The 21,216-nt window shown below is 51.1% G+C and overlaps 1 gene segment (V, D, J or C); it reads right to left on the bottom strand.

Moving 5' to 3' along the window:
- Positions 1-21,216, bottom strand: part of LOC128062134 (immunoglobulin lambda variable 1-40-like) — a 134,707-nt gene that overhangs the window by 88,204 nt on the left and 25,287 nt on the right. Inside the window, 1 exon segment of the V gene segment in view lies at positions 3,059-3,189. Coding sequence covers positions 3,059-3,189 — 131 coding nt within the window.

The raw sequence follows: 21,216 nt of genomic DNA, 5'->3' as shown, positions 1-21,216 counted from the left end.
GTGCTCAGAGAAACCATCAACAAACCAAGCATCAATGTACCTGCAGATTTTTAGAAGAAAGTTAACAATGCAATCATGACATTGAGATTCTTCCAAAATGTCAGATGAAAATAAGAGAAAAAGACATGACTCAAAATCAGAAATTGAAATGATACCGTGTCTAAACAACTGGGCATGTGTATCATGGAGTGTTCTAAATTCCCTTTCCCCTAAGTGGCCTTACATGGAGCAGAACAGGGAAGGGCAGGTGAAGGGGGTTAGGATGAAAACTTGTGCAGTTGTTGTGAAGTACGACCACAACATTCTTGTTCTCACCGTGTCAAACGAAATAAAATATTCTGTCCATTTCGGAGCTGCTGCTCCCGTGTCTGCTTCACACAATGTGCTGGTCCTTGTGTTCTTTTCTCATCCTCTGTGTCTGAGGCCCAGACTCACATCATACAAAGGTCTGCATTCGTTGATTTGGAGCCTATTAAGCAAATTCTGAAATTGACGGGAATACCAGACCACCTGACCTTGAGAAACCTATATGCAGGTCAGGAAGCAACAGTGAGAACTGGACATGGAACAACAGACTGGCTCCAAGTAGGAAAAGGAGTACGTCAAGGCTGTATATTGTCACCCTGCTTATAGAACTTCTATGCAGAGTACATCATGAGAAATGCTGGGCTGGAAGAAGCACAAGCTGGAATCAAGATTGCCAGGAGAAATATCAATAACCTCAGATATGCAGATGACACCACCCTTATGGCAGAAAGTGAAGAGGAACTATAAAGCCTCTTGATGAAAGTAAAAGAGGAGAGTGAAAAACTTGGCTTAAAGCTCAACATTCAGAAAACGAAGATCATGGCATCTGGTCCCATCACTTCACGGGAAATAGATGGGGAAACCATGGAAACAGTGGCAGACTTTATTTTGGGGGGGCTCCAAAGTCACTGCAGATGGTGACTGCAGCCATGAAATTAAAAGACACTTACTCCTTGGAAGAAAAGTTGTCACCAACCTAGATAGTATATTCCAAAGCAGAGACAGTACTTTGCCGACTAAGGTCCGTCTACTCAAGGCTATTGTTTATGTATGGATGTGAGAGTTGGACTGTGAAGAAGGCTGAGTGCCGAAGAATTGATGCTTTTGAACTGTGGTGTTGGAGAAGACTCTTGAGAGTCCCTTGGACTGCAAGGAGATCCAACCAGTCCATTCTGAAGGAGATCAGCCCTGGGATTTCTTTGGAAGGAATGATGCTAAAGCGAAACTCCAGTACTTTGGCCACCTCATGCGAAGAGTTGACTCATTGGAAAAGACTCTGAGGCTGGGAGGGATTGGGGGCAGGAGGAGAGGAGGACGACCGAGGATGAGATGGCTGGATGGCATCACCGACTCGATGGACATGAGTTTGAGTGAACTCTGGGAGTTGGTGATGGACAGGGAGGCCTGGCATGCTGCAAAGAGTCGGACACAACTGAGCGACTGAACTGAACTGAGCTGACGGAACTGAAATAACCCCAGGCTGCATCCACTACCTATGGGGGAAGGGAAGGCATGGAACACGTCTTTTTTTTTTTTTCATTTTAAGAAAAAAGTCATCAATGTATCAAGACCTTAGCATGTTATATTGTAAAAGCACCAACTATTCTCATATTGGAATCTGGTGACAATAATTTGTGGAAACTCCACAAATCAGGAGCAAAGTGAATTTGATCTCCATAACAAGAATTCAACATCATGTGGCAAGTGTTAGACAAAGATATTGAACGGGAAGAATCAATGGTGATTCTTAGCAGTGAGGGCCATGGAGAGGCAGTAGTTCCCAAAGACCCGAATGGAAGACGCACCTTAGATGCTCCCGTGGCGGTGCAGCAGTAACCAAAGTGATCTCCCCTGTGAAGAAAAAGCACAGGCGTTCACGTTGAGGGCCGATCAGAGGTGTCAGAGCTCTAGAAACTCCAGGCAATGGGCAGATGCCCCAGTGATGGAGATTAAAGGCTCCCGAGTCAGAGTTCAGGTCTGAGATGACCTCAGTCAGACCCCAACCTCAGCCCCTGAGCTTCAGGGCAAAGAGACACTGTGTCCCTAGGGATGGGGACACGAACTTCCTGTTTCCTTTGAGACCTTCTCCTGGGAATGGGCTGCTGGAGGGACTTTAAGGACAGAGGGGACAGGAAGAGGCTCCATGCCCAGGCAGAGCCCCTGGATGACCCGGAGTCAGGGTGATAGCAGCAGCAGCAGGTCAGGCCAGACGCTGAGCAGGAAGCTGCTGGGCGGCCCCACCTCCCCAATGGAAAGGAGTCCTGGTCTAGTTCCACAAGCCTGGAGCTCTGGGGGAGCCTGAGAGGCTGTCACAGAAAAGGCGGGAGCAGCATCCTGGGCCTCAGCTCAGCCCATAGACGGCCAAGGAGCCCCAGCTTCAGATTTGAGACCTGGAAAATGAGCAGAGCCCCCGAGACCTGAAATGGAGCAGGGATCCCCAGGGGTCCACGACTAGCATCAGAGAGAAGGAGAGCTGCTGGGCCCAGCACACATACTGGACACTCTGAAGAGTCCAGAATCAGACAGGATTGTCCTGTGTTTCTCTGGTTCTGACCTGACCCATCAAGGACTCTATCCCCAGGGCACCCGCCCTTGGCACTGGGGATTTCTGCTCAAGTTGAGAAAATTAGACAATGCGTTGCTGCCAAAGAAAGCTGCGGAAGGGGTGAATTAAGAAAGATGTGAACAGATTTTTCTGGATCAAGTTCCCTGGTGTGACTCTGGACCCAGTCTTAGGCCAAAGAGACAAATGAAACAGCTGCCTTTGCAGAGGATGTTTCTGCCCCCAGAGCCCTGAGTCTGAGAGGACAGCAGGTTTTCGTCTCACTTCCCCACTGGCCTGGAGCACTGTGGTACCACTGCTACTACTGTCATAAGATGCACAGTAATAATCGGCCTCGTCCTCAGCCTGGAGTGAGCTGATGGTCAGAGTCGCTGTGTTGCCAGACCTGGAGCCGGAGAATCGGTCGGGGACCCCCGAGGCTCGACTGGTTGCACCATAGATGAGGAGTTTGGGGGCTGATCCTGGGACCTGTTGGAACCAGCCCACATAATTACCATATCCAACGTTGCTGCTGCTTCCAGAGCAGGTGATGGAGACGCTCTGGCCCAGGGACTTGGACACAGAGGACGGCTGAGTCAGCACAGCCTGGGCCCAGGTTCCTGGAAGGGGGAGAGACAGAGATGGTGACTCGGGGGTCCAGACACGACAGCGGGGAACAAGGCCCTTGCGTCTTCCCAGGGCCCTTCCCCTGTCCCCCCATCCAGTCACCTGTGCAGAGAGCGACCAGGGTGAGGAGCAGAGGGGACCAGGCCATGGTGGACATCTCGGCGTCCTGCCGTCTGTGGCCCCACAGCTGAGCAGAGCTCCCCACCCCGCTCCTGCCCCTCTTCATAGCCGGAGAGGGGGCGGGGCCTCTCATGCAAAAGCCCGTCCTCCCCGCCCCGCCCCCCAGCTCTCTGACCCCCCAGCTCTCTGACCCCCACCAGCTCTCTGCCCACCCAGCTCTCTGACCCCCCAGCTCTCTCCCCACCCAGCTCTGTGACCCCTCCCTGGGCCCTGCTTCCTGTCCCTGTGCCTGAGGGGGGCAGGGTGTGGACTGGGGCGGGGCTGTGGGGGCCCAGGGCCGGGAGGTCCCATCCAGGCGCCCTGAGCACTGGTTGCCTGGCAGTGCCAGGGCCTGGGCCCCGCGCTCACCCCACTAACCAGCTCAGGAGTGGCCCTCGCGCGCCCCCTGGTGTCCAGGCCCGGACTCGCTCCCTGTGCCCTGTTGAGCGGAGCCCTCAGGGACAGCTCCTGCCCCTGCCCTGGGCACTGTCCCCGCCTCAGAGCCAGTTCAGGGGCCTCCTCTGTGTCCGCTGTGACCTCAGGCCCCTGTGTGCCCCCCTGAGGCCCCTCAGGCCGAGTCTGTCCACGTCTCGCTGGGCTGCTCGGGGTCAGGACTGAGAGGGCTTCTGGGGCACAGGTTCCTCTCCATCAGGATGAGGTCAGGGCAGTGCTGGCCCCGGGGAGGCCCGTCCCCTTCTGGGCGGGAGAGCGGGTCCCTCCTCTGTGCGTCCCCTCCCTGGTGGCCGGAGCCCTGCTTCCTCTGTGCGTCCCCTCAGCCGTGAGGAGGGGGCCCTTCTCTGTGGAGGTGGGAAGGTGCAGGGGGAGAGGCCGGGGGTGGGACTCTGGATTCCTGAGTGTCTGGATCTTCACTGTGTGAGGCTTTCCACACGGTGCACTCCCGTCGCTGTGTCCCCTCTTACGAAGTGACCCCTACTGGGCGTCTCTGCTGCAGGCACAGGGCACAGGCTGCAGGGAGCAGGGCTGTGATCCTCATGGCACTTTTTATTGAGACTCTGAAAGGCCCTGAGCAGCGTCTGTTCCCAGGGAGCCTGATACGTGGTGGGTGGTAGGACCAGTCGTCCCAGTCAGTGGCTCCGAGAAAATACAGTTAAGGGGAAGTCTGTCTGGAGAAGAATGGCCCGACTGTGGTCTGTCATGCGCTGCACGAGTGTGTTACACTGCAGGTGTGACTGTGAGACTTTTATAAATATGTATTTGTCTGTTTGTCTGGGTGGTGTCTTCACTGTGGCTTGTGGTATCTTAGTTACCCAACCAGGGATGAAACCAGGCTGACTGCACTGGGATCGTGGAGTCTTAGCCACTGGACCCCCTGGGATTCCCTGAGACAGTAAATGTGTGAAACTATGTTAATGGATTAGTGAAAATTTTAAGGTCATTACTTTAAATACGTGCATGAGTTTAATTGAAGGACGATCTATGCTTATTTCAATTTTTCATTGATAAGACTTCCATATCTGAAATATAATTATCTTTGTAAGTTTATTTTCTTATTTGAAAATTTTTATTAAAATTAAGTAAAAGTTAATTTTTACCCAGATACTTGCATTATTAATTTTGGGGGGTCTGAGTGAAGCAGAGCAGGAATCAGCCTCTTTCTGCCACTTATAGCATCTCCACTGCAGGATTTATATCTCTGATTCGGAAGATGTGTGTCAAAACATGGCAATCTGCGTGATCAGAGCCATGGGTGAGTGTCAGATCTGAGATGAGGGGCAGTACGTGACAGGTCAGATCTGTTGTTCTCTGGAAGCTCAGAAGTGACCACAGGAGGTTAACTGGAGTTAGACACGGTCCAGGCAGAGCAGCAGGGACAGCTGCGTGAGGGAGGGCACAGGGCCGCTGTGGGCCTGAAGCCCCTGGTAAATACCAGTGTTTTGGTGACAGTAGCAATTATAGTCAGCCGCATCCTGAGTCTGCAGCCCAGAGATGAGCAGGAGCCCTTCATTGGCTGAGGCAGCCTTGGATCCAGAGAAGTGACTGGGGACCCCAGAGGCCTGGGGCTTATTGGAGTCTGACTTGAACACCAGGAGGTCCTGGGGAGGGCTCCCTGGCTTCTGCTGGAAACAGGATATTTGCTAGCCACCGACATTGGCCCACTGTGCAGGGTGCAGTCTGGGAGTCTGGCTGATGCTCCCGGAGATGCCCAGAGGGAGGCCGGCTGAGTCACCTCAGGCTGGGAGAGGGAACCTGCAGACACAGAACAGGGGGGAGATGGGGCAGGGGCTGCAGGAAAACCATCGAAAAAGCCGGGATATCGCACTTTCCTGGGCTTCCCTGGCGGCTCAGCTGTCAAACAACCTGCCTACAACTCGGGAGACCTGGGTTCCATCCCTGGCTCGGGAAGATCCCCTGGAGAAGGGAAAGGCTACCCACTCTAGGATTCTGGCCTGGAGGATTCCATGGGCTGGACAGTCCGTGGTTTCACCAAGAGCCGGGCTCGACTGGGAGCCTTTCACTTTCACATCATACTTTCCCAGGAAGGTACGACTTTGGTCTCGTAGAAAATATAAGTAAAGAGATGACATTTTTCCAGGAAAACCTGGAAATTTTATCATTGAATTACCCCACAAAAGACATAATATAAACTTTTTTACCAGAAATATCTAACAAAATAGCTAGCAAACTCCAGCAACTACTTGTTACCATAGATTCGCTTGGTATGTTTATTTTATAAAACATTGCAAATGATGTAAAATTTCCTAGTTCTTCGAGAAAGCAGTTTAAGTGGTGGACATTCACCTGAAAATAAAACACATAACTGGGAAGATTATAAATCACTCTGGTTAAATAGTGATCCAAATACTCTAACGAAAAAGTTAATACAGTAATTCCATTATCAGATCAAGTGTTAGTTTTCTGTATACGTTTGCTTTATAGGAAGACATTTTAAAAATAAATTTAACACCAATAATATCAAAAACCACATTAACACAGGAACAAAAAACACACTTGTAATATCCTGATACACACTCATCACACACCTAACTGCACACAGGTCGCCCTGCGGGGCCCCTGCCCACAGCTGTGCCTGTCCTCTGCACAGACTCTCCCAGGAGCCACTTCTACTTGGAGCCACATTCTGACTCCTCACGTTTCCGCATCTTCTCTCTGACCCAGACTTGGCAAAGGCTCCACATGGATGAGAAGGAGGGACCAGAACCTGAACTGGCTGGTTAGGTTACCAGGACCAGAAGCTCCCAGGGGACAGACCTCAAAGGGAATAGGGACCCCCCATCAGGGAGGACAGTTTGCACAGGCTTCTGGATCTCCGAGTGGTTTCCCTGTTTTTGGGCCTGACAACCCCTCTGGGACACTGCATGGTGCCTCCTACTGGCCCTGGGCACCTCCTCTGGCCCCTGGGATGTCCCAGCCTCCACGCAGAGTGCTTGACCTAGAAAACGCGGCGGAAGCATAGAAGCTGGTCACTTGGGTGATCTGTTAATATGGGGCAGACACACATCATAGCGGACAGGGATGGGGGTTTTGTTTCATACACACTTGTCACTGGGTAAAAAATTCTGTTGAAATTACAAAAATCCTTGAAGAGCAGCCTCGTGAATCCCCTATATCCTCACCCAGGATCGACCCTCTTCAGTGTGATTTCCCTCTTTCAGTCTTCCACTCCTCTTAGCCCTCATCTTCCCTCATCGCTGAAAGGCAGTAAAGCCCTCAGCACCATCACTTTCCCTGGGACACTCTTTACTACATATCGCATGTGCACCCGAGCAACCAATTCCAACCACTGTCAGAAGGATCCATCTGATGTTTATTTTCCCCAGTGGTGAGCTAAGCGAAGGCTCTGTGTGCTGAGCTGCTTCAGTCATTTGGGACGCTTTGAGACCTCATGGACTGTAGCCCACTAGGCTCCTCTGTCCATGGGATTCTCCAGGCAAGAATTCTGGAGTGGGTTGCCAGGGGGTATTCCCAACCCAGAGATCGAATGCACGTCCCTTACCTCTCCTGCATTGGTAGGCAAGTTCTTTGCCACTCGCTTTCCCACCTGGGAAGCTCCACGTGAATGTTGTACAGACTGATAAGGGGATCAGGGGATGCTGTTCTGCAGCTTTGAAGTTCACGACATCATATGTGTCACTGAACTTTGGTCTAGAGTGGCTTACATTTTACAGACCTGGGGAACATTTGCTGTGGACCAAGACCAGGAAGGTTGTGCAAAGACAGACCTTCCTCTCAGACAGGTGCTGAGTTATGAGAATACTTGATGAGGTGGCAACTCTCGAGGCAGGTCAGGAGGCACCCTCTAAACTGTGGGTCTGGTGATGGGAGGGGAGGGGGCGGGGCCACCACTGGGGTTTCTGTCTCACTTCCCTGCCCGTGTCACTGTGGGTTACACGAAGCTGCTCCCACTGCCATGGTCTGCCCCACAGATGTAGTCAGCCTCGTCCTCCTCCGGGACGTTCTAGAAGGTCAGGCACCCTCAGGCCAGAGCCCGAGCCTGAGAAGCAGTCAGAGATCCCATCCCACTTGAATCCAGCAACACCACTGGTGCCCACTCGCATCAGGAAATGGGGACCCCTCCCTGGGACCTTGTGGTGCCAGCCCACATAGTAGCTGCTGTAGCCGCTGCACAGGGTGCAGGTGAGCTTGGCCGAGGCTCCCAGGGAGGCAGATGCACAGGGCAGCTGCGTCAGCACAGGCTGGGAGAGGGACCCTGAAGCACAGCACCCTGTATGTCCTGAGGAAGGACAGGGAGGTCCGTTTCCTGCATGTGGTGGGAGTGGTCAGGGAGGGGGAGTCAGGGTGCTGAGGGCTGTCCTGACCTGTGCAGTGAAGGAGGGGCGTCAGGAGGGAGAGGGGAGTCCAGGCTGAGGTGCAGCCGCCCCGGAGCTCTGCTGAGGCTGCTACTGCCCGTCTCTCATGCCCCCAGGCCCAGGAAAACGGGCCCCTCATACAATGTGCCCCTGTCCTCTGACCCACCAAACCCCTCCCTGAGTTCTGTGTGTCCCCCAGGGTTCAGTATCACATCTGGGAGGGTGACCTGAGCTGGGTCTGTCCTGGGGCTCCCCAGGGACACAGAGAGGACCCATACCTGAGAGTCTGATTGCTGAGGCTTCTGCAGAAGGGAGACGTCGGAGGGATTCAAGGGGAGGACGAGGAAGTGAGGGTCCCATTCAGGAAGATCAGAAAACATGTCCACGACTTTTGACAAAGTGAACTTGATCATGCTGGAGGAGGTCACGGGGTGCAGGGTTGTAGAAAGAACGGAGGCCAGGACTGGGAAGGAAAGCCACGAGTCAGAGGAGGAGGGGCAAGGGAGGGAGGCACTTAGGAAAGAGCTGAGGAGGGGCAGGAGGAGACTGAGGGGAGCTGAGGGGTGCGTGGGACTGGGATCTGGGCGCTCCGCCCCTCTTCTGATCCTGGGGAAGAGGGTGGGGCCTCATACGCCCCTGAGCCCAAAACCCTCCAGCTGTCACTCATGGGCCCCCTTTGCAGCTTCACTCCCAGCAGGAGGCCTGGGGGTTCAGGGCTCTGAGTCTGTCCCCTGAGAGGACGCACCTGCTGTCACGTCCAACTCAGGCCAGTGAGCCTGGGGACTCATGCAGTCAGGGGACCATGTGGTGTGTTCAGGCTTTGCAAGTTCGGAGCAAGTGCAGGGCGCCCCCTGGTGACGTGCTCGGGGAATGATCATGGTGGGGAAATTGCGAGGAAGGAGGGGCAACTGCCTTTTCTCAGGTCATCAAATACTCCAACAAGGAACAAATTCATTAAATGACACTAAGTATCACACGTCTTTGAGCTCAACAGATGAGTTTCCTTTTTACTTTCACCTGCTGTATTTCCAGGTTTCCGCCTACTGTGTGCTCGCGGTGGTGCTGGTTTAGCTGCTAAGCCGCATGCCCCACGCTTGGGACCGCCGTGGTCTGCAGCCGCCAGGGTCCTGTGCCCACGGGGCTCTCCAGGCAAGAACACTGGAGTGGGCTGCCATTTCCTTCTCCAGGAGATCTTCCAGACCCAGGAATCGAACCTGGGTCTCTTGCATTGCAGGCGGATTCTTTACGGACTGAGCCATGAGGGAAGCCCCACTTTGTTCTCATAACTGTATTTTTTGCATTTATTTCCTTTCCCCTTTTCCCCCAAAGTGCTTATGCTTCCTCATCAAATAGATTTGATGATTGTTCACTGCAAATATCTGTCACCTGATTTTATCATCTGAGTCATCTCAGCGTTGATGTCTATATAAGCCTCTTTCCCATCGTTACATATTTTCCTGGTTCTTGGTACCGGTGATATTTTTTACTAGATCCGGGACTTTGGGGATGAGAGAGTCATTTCCTAGGTAGGTTGATAAGAAGTCTAGGGGTCCCCAAGGAGAGAGAGTTCTGGAATTCTAAGGAGGAAGAAAAGACAAACTTTTATTTTCCTCTAATTTCTTTACGATTATATAACAATATTGTTTCCACTCTTTCCTGATCTATTTCCCATGAAGTGATGAGACCAGATGCCATGATGTTTGTTTTCTGAATGTTGAGCTTTAAGCCAACTTTTACACTCTCCACTTTCACTTTCATCAAGAGGCTTTTTAGTTCCTGTTCACTTTCTGCCATCACAGTGGTGTCATCTGCATATCTGAGGTTATTGATATTTCTCCCGGCAATCTTGATTCCAGCTTGTGCTTCTTCCAGCCCAGCGTTTCTCATGATGTACTCTGCATAGAAGTTAAATAAGCAGGGTGACAATATACAGCCTTGACGCACTCCTTTTCCTATTTGGAACCAGTCTGTTGTTCCATGTCCAATTCAAACTGTTGCTTCCTGACCTGCATACAAATTTCTCAAGCGGCAGGTCAGGTGGTCTGGTATTCCCATCTCTTTCAGAATTTTCCACAGTTGATTGTGATCCACACAGTCAAAGGCTTTGGCATAGTCAATCAAGCAGAAATAGATATTTTTGTGGAACTCTCTTGCTTTTTCCATGATCCAGTGGATGTTGGAAATTTGATCTCTGGTTCCTCTGCCTTTTCTAAAATCAGCTTGAACATCAGGAATTTCAAGGTTCATGTATTGCTGAAGCCTGGCTTGGAAAATTTTGAGCATTATTTTACTAGCATGTGAGATGAGTGCAATTGTGTGGTAGTTGGAGCATTCTTTGGCATTGCCTTTCTTAGGGACTGGAATGAAAACTGACCTTTTCCAGTCCTGTGGCCACTGCTGAGTTTTCCAAATTTGCTGGCATATTGAGTGCAGCACTTTCACAGCATCATCTTTCAGATTTGAAAAAGCTCAACTGGAATTCCATCACCTCCACTAGCTTTGTTCGTAGTGATGTTTTCCAAGGCCCACTTGACTTCACATTTCAGGATGTCTGGCTCTAGATTAGTGATCACACCATTCTCTGGGTCATGAAAAGCTGTTTTGTACAGTTCTTCTGTGTATTCTTGCCACCTCTTCTTAATATCTTCTGCTTCTGTTAGGTGCATACCATTTCTGTCCTTTATTGAGCCCACCTTTGCAGGAAATGTTCCCTTGGTATCTCTAATTTTCTTGAAGAAATCTCTATTCTTTCCCTTTCTGTTCTTCTCCTCTATTTCTTTGCATTGATCCCTGAAGATGGCTTTCTTTTCTCTTCTTGCTATTCTCTGGAACTCTGCATTCAGATGCTTATATCTTTCCTTTTGTCCTTTGCTTTTTGCCTCTCTTCTTTTCACAGCTATTTGTAAGGCCTCCCCAGACAGCCATTTTGCTTTTTTGCATTTCTTTTCCATGGGGATGGTCTTGATCCCTGTCTCCTGTACAATGTCACAAACCTCATTCCATAGTTCATCAGGCACTCTATCTATCAGATCTAGACCCTTAAATCTATTTCTCACTTCCACTGTATAATCATAAGGGATATGATTTAGGTCATACCTGAATGGTCTAGTGGTTTTCCCTACTTTCTTCAATTTGAGTCTGAATTTGGCAATAAGGAGTTCATGATCTGAGCCACAGTCAGCTCCCAGTCTTGTTTTTGCTGACTTTATAGAGCTTCTCCATCTTAGGCTGCAAAGAATACAATCCATCTGATTTCGGTGTTGACCATCTGGTGATGTCCATGTGTAGAGTCTTCTCTTGTGTTGGTGGAAGAGGCTGTTTGCTATGACCAGTGCATTTTCCTGGCAAAACTCTATTAGTCTTTGCCCTGCTTCATTCCGCATTCCAAGGCCACATTTGCCTGTTACTCCAGGTGTTTCTTGACTTCCTACTTTTGCATTCCAGTCCCCTAGATTGAAAAGGACAACTTTTTTGGGTGTTAGTTCTAAAAGATCTTGTAGGTCTTCATAAAACCGTTCAACTTCAGCTTCTTCAGCGTTACTGGTTGGGGCATAGGCTTGGATAACTGTGATATTGAATGGATTGCCTTGGAGACGAACAGAGATCATTCTGTCGTTTTTGAGATTGCATCCAAGTACTGCATTTCGGACTCTTTTGTTGACCATGATGGCTACTCCATTTCTTCTGAGGGATTCCTGCCCGCAGTAGTAGATATAATGGTCATCTGAGTTAAATTCACCCATTCCAGTCCATTTTAGTTTGCTGATTCCTAGAATGTCGACGTTCACTCTTGCCATCTCCTGTTTGACCACTTCCAATTTGCCTTGATTCATGGACCTGACATTCCAGGTTCCTATGCAACATTGCTCTTTCAGCATCCGACCTTGCTTCTGTCACCAGTCATGTCCACATCCCGTCATTCTTTCTGGAGACTGATCTCCAGTAGCATATTAGGCACCTAATGACCTGGCGAGTTCCTCTTTCAGTATCCTATCATTTTGCCTTTTCATGCTGTTCATGGGGTTCTCAAGGCAAGAATACTGAAGTGGTTTGCCATTCCCTTCTCCATTGGACCACATTCTGTCAGACCTCTCCACCATGACCCGCCCGTCTTGGGTTGCCCCCCACAGGCATGGCTTGGTTTCATTGAGTTAGACAAGGCTGTGGTCCTAGTGTGATTAGATTGACTAGTCTTCTGTGAGTATGGTTTCAGTGTGTCTGCCCCTCTGATGCCCTCTTGCAACACCTACCATCTTAATCAGATTTCTCTTACCTTGTGCGTGGGGTATCTCTTCTCGGTTGCTCCAGCAAAGCACAGCCGCTGCTCCTTACCTTGGACGAGGGATATCTCCTCACTGCCGCCCTTCCTGACATTCAGCGTGGCATAGCTCCCCTAGGCCATCCTGTGCCCGCGCAGCCACCGCTCCGCAGGTTGCTCCTCCCAGCCACCGCCCCTGGCCTCGGGCCCGGGGTGGCTCCTCAGGGCCCCCACCACTAACCTCGGGTGCGAGGTGGCTTCTCCCGGCCACCCCTGACCTCATACTTGGGCAGCTCCTCTCTGCGGCTCCCGCGCCGTCGCAGCCTGGCACTCTCGGCCCCTGCCCCTCACCTCACACGTGGGGTAACTCCTCTCGGCCGTGCCTAGTGCGCCGGGCCGCAGCCGCCCGACATCCCAATCACACGGGAATTCCTTGTGGCTGTGGTTAGTGATAGCTGTGTCACACTGATGACCAGCCTCCTCATCAGGATGGGGTCCACAGTGATCATGGAGGGCGGGTGGACCCAGCAGGAGGCAGAGAACAGGGCCGAAATGCCGGGAGCCAGCGTGGAGAATCCCGCCCATGGCAAAGGTCATGAGGAAGAGGCCTGATGGGCAAAAACGAGATCAGGCCTCCAGGGGTCCCCCTTCTCGAGCATCTACCCCCAAACCAGAATCTGTCTGTTTTATTATTTCATGACTTTCACCAACTCTTCTGACATTAACACGGGGCTATCCCTGACCACCTTTCTCTGGAGAAAATCAACTTAGGGCTCTAGCTAATAAGTCTCCTGGACAAGATAAGAGTGTTTCAATTCAAACCTCCTGTTAGTGTTCTAGCTTACTTGGCAGGGTTATCCAGACTCTTGCAACATTGTTGAGCCAATGCTTGCTGCCAAGTTCTCACATCCCTTATCCATTGTGTTCCTGGGAGTGCATATAGTCAGGATGTAGAAAAAACAAGCAGCAGCTTTAGCATTAGCAATGTTAGACTTTGAGTTAATAAGTTCTTTCTTTGCTAAAACCCACTGAATCTTTGCTCCATGAAAATGTAACTCTGTATTTTAACGGTGACGCAGGCTAGGAATTTGAGAAGAAACACTTTAAGGGAAAATTATTGCTCTGGCTGACCAACCTTTATCAAAAAGAGGTCATAAAATATCACCAGGCCTCCGGGCCAGATATAATGTACAAAAATAAGACTCTTGCAGAAAAGAACCTGGTACCGATAAAAGTTAATACTGATCGAATGCTGAGTTGACTGCTTTTTTCACGTTGCACAACGTACAACTCAGGGTAAAAAAGCCCTCTCTGAAAATAAAGTGACGGGACACGCTCACCAAAGAAGCTTGGTCTCCCCGTCCACTGGAGAAGGGAATGGCAAGCCACTTCAGTATTCTTGCCTTGGGAACCCCATGAACAGCATGAAAAGGCAAAATGATAGGATACTGAAAGAGGAACTCCCCAGGTCATTAGGTGCTCAATATGCTACTGGAGATCAGTGGAGAAATAACTCTAGAAAGAATGAAAGGATGGAGCCAAAGCAAAAACAATACCCAGTTGTGGATGTGACTGGTGACAGAAGCAAGATCTGATGCTGTAAAGAGCAATATTGCATAGGAACCTGGAATGTCAGGTCCATGAATCAAGGCAAATTGGAAGTGGTCAAACAAGAGATGGCAAGGGTGAACGTCGACATTCTAGGAATCAGCAAACTAAAATGGACTGGAATGGGTGAATTTAACTCAGATGACCATTATATCTACTACTGGAGACAGGAATCCTTCAGAAGAAATGGAGTAGCCATCATGGTCAACAAAAGAGTCCGAAATGCAGTACTTGGATCCAATCTCAAAAATGACAGAATGATCTCTGTTCGTCTCCAAGGCAAACCATTCAATATCACAGTTATCCAAGTCTATGCCCCAACCAGTAACGCTGAAGAAGCTGAAGTTGAATGGTTTTATGAAGACCTACAAGGCCTTTTAGAACTAACACCCAAAAAAGATGTCCTTTTCATTCTAGGGGACTGGAATGCAGAAGTAGGAAGTCAAGAAACACCTGGAGTAGCAGGCAAATGTGGCCTTGGAATGCGGAATGAAGCAGGGCAAAGACTAATAGAGTTTTGCCAAGAGAACGCACTGGTCATAGCAAACACCCTCTTCCAACAACACAAGAGAAGACTCTGCACATGGACATCACCAGATGGTCAACCCAAAATCAGATTGATTATATTCATTGCAGCCAAAGATGGAGAAACTTTATACAGTTAGCAAGAAAAAGACCAGGAGCTGACTGTGGCTCAGATCATGAACTCCTTATTACCAAATTCAGACTCAAATTGAAGAAAGTAGGGAAAACCACTAGACCATTCAGGTATGACCTAAATCATATACCTTATGATTATACAGTGGAAGTGAGAAATAGATTTAAGGGCCTAGATCTGATAGATAGAGTGCCTGATGAACTATGGAATGAGGTTCCTGACATTGTACAGGAGACAGGGATCAAGACAATGCCCATGGGAAAGAAATGCAAAACAGCAAAATGGCTGTCTGGGGAGGCCTTACAAATAGCTGTGAAAAGAAGAGAGGCAAAAAGAAAAGGAGAAAAGGAAACATATAAGCATCTGAATGCAGAGTTCCAGAGAATAGCAAGAAGAGATAAGACAGCCATCTTCAGGGATCAATGCAAAGAAATAGAGGAAAAGAACAGAAAGGGAAAGACTAGAGATCTCTTCAAGAAAATTAGAGATACCAAGGGAACATTTCATGCAAAGGTGGGCTCAATAAAGGACAGAAATGGTATGCACCTAACAGAAGCAGAAGATATTAAGAAGAGGTGGCAAGAATACACAGAAGAACTGTACAAAAAAGATCTTCACGACCCAGATAATCACGATGGTGTGATCACTCACCTAGAGCCAGACATCCTGGATGTGAAGTCAAGTGGGCCTTAGAAAGCATCACTACAAACAAAGCTAGTGGAGGTGATGGAATTCCAGTGGAGCTGTTTCAAATCCTGAAATATGATGCTGTGAAAGTGCTGCACTCAATATGCCAGCAAATTTGGAAAATTCAGCAGTGGCCACAGGACTGGAAAAGGTCAGTTTTCATTCCAATTCCAAAGAAAGGCAATGCCAAAGAATGCTCCAACTACCACACAATTGCACTCATCTCACGTGCTAGTAAAATAATGCTCAAATATTTCCAAACCAGGCTTCAGCAATACATGACCCGTGAACTCCCTGATGTTCAAGCTGGTTCTAGAAAAGGCAGAGGAATCAGATCAAATTTCCAGCGTCTACTGGATCATGGAAAAAGCAAGAGAGTTCCAGAAAAACATCTATTTCTGCTTGATTGACTATGCCAAAGCCTTTGACTGTGTGGATCACAATCAACTGTGGAAAATTCTGAAAGAGATGGGAATACCAGACCACCTGACCTGCCTCTTGAAAAATCTGTATGCAGGTCAGGAAGCAACAGTTAGAACTGGACATGGAACAACAGACTGGTTCCAAATAGGAAAAGGAGTGCGTCAAGGCTGTATATCGTCACCCTGCTTATTTAACTTCTATGCAGAGTCCATCATGAGAAACGCTGGACTAGAAGAAACACAAGCTGGAATCAAGATTGCCAGGAGAAATATCAATAACCTCAGATATGCAGATGACACCACCCTTATGGCAGGAAGTGAAGAGGAGCTTAAAAGCCTCTTAATGGAAGTGAAAGAAGAGAGGGAAAAAGTTGGCTTAAAGCTCAACATTCAGAAAATGAAGATCATGGCATCTGGTCCCATCACTTCATGGGAAATAGATGGGGAAACAGTAGATACAGTGTCAGACTCCATTTTTTTGGGCTCCAGAATCACTGCAGATGGTGACTGCAGCCATGAAATTAAAAGTCGCTTACTCCTTGAAAGAAAAGTTATGACCATCCTAGATAGTATATTCAAAAGCAGAGACATTACTTTGCCGACAGAGTTCGTCTAGTCAAGGCTATGGTTTTTCCTGTGGTCATGTATGGATGTGAGAGTTGGACTGTGAAGAAGGCTGAGAACCCAAGAATTGATGCTTTTGAACTGTGGTGTTGGAGAAGACTCTTGAGAGTCCCTTGGACTGCAAGGAGATCCAACCAGTCCATTCTGAAGGAGATCAGCCCTGGGATTTCTTTGGAAGGAATGATGCTAAAGCTGAAACTCCAGTACTTTGGCCACCTCATTGGAAGAGTTGACTCATTGGGAAAGACTCTGATGCTGGGAGGGATTAGGGGCAGGAGGAGAAGGGGATGACTGAGGATGAGATTGCTGGATGGCATCATGGACTCGATGGACGTGAGTCTGAGTGAACTCCAGGAGATGGTGATGGACAGGGAGGCCTGGTGTGCTGCGATTCCTGGGGTCGCAAGGAGTCGGACACGACTGAGCGACTGAACTGAACTGAACTGAACTGAATTGACTCTGCTTTCAGGCTAGTTCCCATCTGGAGCACAGAGGTCCGCTGTGTCTACTTATCCGCCTGGGCTTCTAAGACCTGAACAGGAAGGTGTCCTGGGTCTCACTTCCTCGGGAGACCGGAAGGGCGCCTGTGGCCTACGTAGAGGGTGCAAGTCACTTGTTTCGAGACTTTATTGAGTTTCCGTGTAAACCAAGGAACATCAGCCTCTTTTCTCCTCTATTTTTCCACTACACGATTCGCTCCTATTCTTTCCTCTCTCATTCATTCATTCACCGACGCGGTTTCTCCTGAGGGTTTCCCTGGATCCTGCGGGGGCTGGACCCCGACACCGAAACCCTGAGTGTCCCTCAGCTCTGTCCTGGGTCACAAAGGCAGGGCTTTGCCTGGAATCTCTTATCATTGCCATGGTGATCCCCGCTTCCCCGCTGTTCCTTCTACAGGACGTGGGGCCTTTCGATCTGGACTCATCGGGGGCATCATAAGCAGCGGGACACGGGCACCTCTTGGGGAGCCCCTGCTCCTGACAGCCCACAGACCACCCCAGTCCTGAAGGAGGAAATGCTCCGATGGGGTGGAGACGAGAGGAGCAGAGGGCAGCACAGAGCCAGCACCTGGGGGTCAGGAGAGCCACTCCCGGGGCTCCCTGCCGCCTGCCATGTATCCCCGGTGCCCCTCACTCCTCACGCTCTCTGCTCTGCCCCTTCAGGAGCAGAGTTCACACCCTGGGGGACGATCTGCCTGCTGGGATGGTCCACGGACTCTGCTGGAGGCGCATCGGGGAAAGCCTCCTGTTCCTGATCTCAAGTGAGGGAGCTCAGCTCCACGGCTCCCGTCATCACCCGGCTGACCAGGGGGCACTTCAGTGGCATCAGAATCTGCTTACATTTTCTGAGACTTCAGCAAAACTGACTGTACCATTGGGAGTAGACATATTATGAACCAGAACATACCTCAGGAATAAGTTGGTTCCAGGGTAATATTTAAGATTTCATGGTTCTCTAAGAACAAGCCCCTGACAGGCTGAGGCTCTCGTCCCGGTTTCCCGTCTACCTGTGTCGCTGTGCGGAGCCCTGTTGCACCAGCCTGCACGGTCAGAGTCAGCCTCGTCCTCACGCTGCAGCCCAGAGACGAGCAGGAGCCCTGTGCTGGCCGAGGCATCTTTGGATCCAGAAAACTCGCAGGGACCCCAGAGCCTGGTTCTTCCTGGAGTCTGAGTGGTAGGACCGGAGGACTGAGGAGGGCTCGCTGGCTTCTGCTCATTCCAGTAAGAGCAGAGTGGCCGACACTGATGTCACTGCTGAGGGTGCAGGGAGCCACAGAGTCACCTGTGGTCTCTGACGGGACAGGGGTCTCCCCCACACACAGGCCCTGAAACCATTGCTGGTCACAAGAGTCCATGGTTCAGGGCTGGTGATTCAGTGTTGACACCCACAGCAGCACCAGGGGATCAGCTATTCTGTGGTGAGAGAAACCATCAATAAACGGGGGTGGCCTCAATACACTTACAACTTAGGTTATCAATAGTGAAAGTCACTCCCTCGTGACTGAGTCTTGCGACCCCATGGACTGTAGCCCACAAGGTTCCTCTGTCCGTGGCATTCTCCAGGCAAGAATACTGGAGTGCGTTGCCATTAATACAACTATGAAGTTAAGATTCTCCAAAATATCAAATGAAAATAACAAAAAGACTCATGACTCATGAGCGGATCTGAAAGTGAGCATGCGTCTGACAAGATGGTGTGAGCGTCGTGGAGTATTCTAATCTCCCTTTCCCCTAAATGACCTCACACGGGCCAGAAGGGTGGGGAGGAGCAGCTGAGGAGGCTTAGGGTGAAAACCTCTGCAGTAAGTTGTGACGTACGGCCACAACACTCCTATTCTCACCGCGTGAAACGAAACATGACTCTACGTCCATTTCTGAGCAGCTGCCCCGTGTCCGCGTCCCACAGAGTGCAGTAATTGTGATCCTTCTCAGGATCTGTGTCTGAGGCCCGATTCCCCAGCCAAAGATCCTCACTGTTTGATATGGAGCCTATTGAGCCAGGTTCCTCAATACAGTGGAAAATATGTCATTTTGTGTGTATGAAAATTGAGAATAAGGCAAATTTAAGGCTTAAGGGAAAAGGGAGAATTAGAAGGAATAATCCCACTTATTCCAAACTATATCTCTGTTAACTGTGGGCCCACAGCCCAGGCGGCCAATGTGCAGACCCCGCACGTGTGAGTGAAAGGGCAGTGACAGGGAGTAGGACACAGGCGTGTGACCTGTGCTCTGTGACCCCACGTGGGGGTGAGGCCGGGAGCTCATGGTTGGGGTCACTTCCCCCTGGCCTGAGGCCTCCTGTGAGCAGCAGGGCTGAGTCCCAGCTGAGCAGGAACAATCAGCACAGAGACGGTCAGGGGGCCCCACTCACATCGGAGCCCGCCAGCCTCGCTGAGACCCTGCGGGCGGGTTGTGACTCCTGAGCTCAGAGCTTGGGACTCAGCACCACTGAGACGGCAGCCAAGCCGCCCTCTCGGTGCCAACGGTGTTGCTGTTCCCAGGCAGGTGAGTGTGGCTGAGCATCCATGGTATCAGTGACCCTGGCTGAGTGCCCCTCTGCCTGAGCCCCGGACACCACGAGGGGACAGAGGAGGCCGAGAGCAGGACCTGCTCCCTGTGCAGGAGAGAGGCCGAGGGCGTGGGGGCCTCCCAGGGCTGAGATGCGCTGACGGACCCCTGCCTCGGACACTGAGACAGAGAACTAACAGATCCTGTGTCCCCAGCGATGGGAGACAGATTTTCTGTGTCCTTTGAGACCCTCTGCTGGGACTGGGCTGCTGGAGGGACTTTGAGGACAGAGGGGAGAGGAGGAGCCTCCATGCTCGGGCAGACCCCCCGATGACCTGGACCCAGGGTGGGCCAGCAGCAGAAGGTCCATCCAGCAGAGCCTGAGCAGGAAGCCCCTGGGCTGCCCTGGCTCCCCCAGTGACACGGGAGTCCTGGTCTAGTCCCCGCAGGCCTGGAGCCCTGGGGGAGCCTGAGAGGCGCTCACAGGAGAGGCAGGAGCAGCAGCCCGGGCCTCATCTCTGCCAGGGACGGCCAAGGAGCTGAGGGTCCTGATCAGACACAGCTGGACGCTGCCTCTCTGGTTCTGACCCGACTGACATGTACTCTGTCCACCAGGACCCGCCTCTGGCATTCAGGGCCTTCTGCTCAACTTCAGATATTCATATAAAATGTGGTTGCCAAAGCAAAGCCTTGGTGAGGGCGCAGAATGAAGAAGAACTGAAAGGATTTCCCAGACCAATTTCCTGGGGTGGGGCTCAGACCTCTGTTTTAAATCAAACAGACCACAGAAGTGTCTGCTTTGGCAGCAGATGCTTCAGCCCGGGAGGCCCGTGACTTGGGGGAGAGCAGGTTTTTGTCTCGCTTCCCCCCTGGCCTGGAGCACTGTGCCATTGCTACTACTATCATAACTTCCACAGTAATAATCGGCCTCGTCCTCAGCCTGGAGCGAGCTGATGGTCAGGGTGGCTGTGTTGCCTGATTTGGAGCCAGAGAATCGGTCGGGGACCCCTGAGGGTCGATTGCTATTATAATAGATGACGGTTCTGAGGCCCGATCCTGGGAGCTGTTGGAACCAGCCTACACCACTACTACCGATGTTGCTTCCAGAGCAGGTGATGGAGACCCTCTGGCCCAGGGACCCGGACACGGAGGACGGCTGAGTCAGCACAGCCTGGGCCCAGGATCCTGGAAAGGAGAGAGACAGAGATGGTGACTCGGGGGTCCAGACATGATAGCAGGGAACACAGCATGTGTGTCTTCCCAAGACCCCTCCCCTGCCCACCCCCCCATCCAGTCACCTGTGCAGAGAGCGACCAGGGTGAGGAGCAGAGGGGACCAGGCCATGGTGGACACGGTCAGGGCGTCCTGCCGTCTGTGGCCCCGCAGCTGAGCAGAACGTCCCCACACCGCTGCTTCCCCTCTTCATAGCCTGAGAGGGGGCGGGGCCGCTCATGCAAATGACCGTCCTCCCCCAACCCCCACAATGCTCTGATGACCTCTGGGACCTGGCTCAGCTTCCTGTGCCTGAGGGAGACCAGTGGGCGATCAGAGGCGGGGTTGTGTGGGCCTTGGGGGTGGGAGGTCACAGCTGGGAACCCTGAGCAGTAAGCACCAGGAAGCACCAGGGGACTCAGCTCAGCTCATAGCTGCAGACCCACAGGAATGGCTTGGCACCGCCCCCTGGTGTCCTGGCCCAGACATGCATCCTGTGACCTAGTGATCAGAGCTCTTAAGAACTCAACTTTCCCAAAACTGGCTTTGAAGTCACGCAGTTCAGGAAGTGTTGTGTTGGAAAAAAGATCCAGG

The sequence above is a fragment of the Budorcas taxicolor genome, chromosome 17 (genome assembly GCF_023091745.1).
Source record: "Budorcas taxicolor isolate Tak-1 chromosome 17, Takin1.1, whole genome shotgun sequence".
Taxonomy (NCBI): domain Eukaryota; kingdom Metazoa; phylum Chordata; class Mammalia; order Artiodactyla; family Bovidae; genus Budorcas; species Budorcas taxicolor.
Note: the sequence above shows the minus strand (reverse complement) of the source record. Positions and strands in the feature narration are given on the sequence as shown.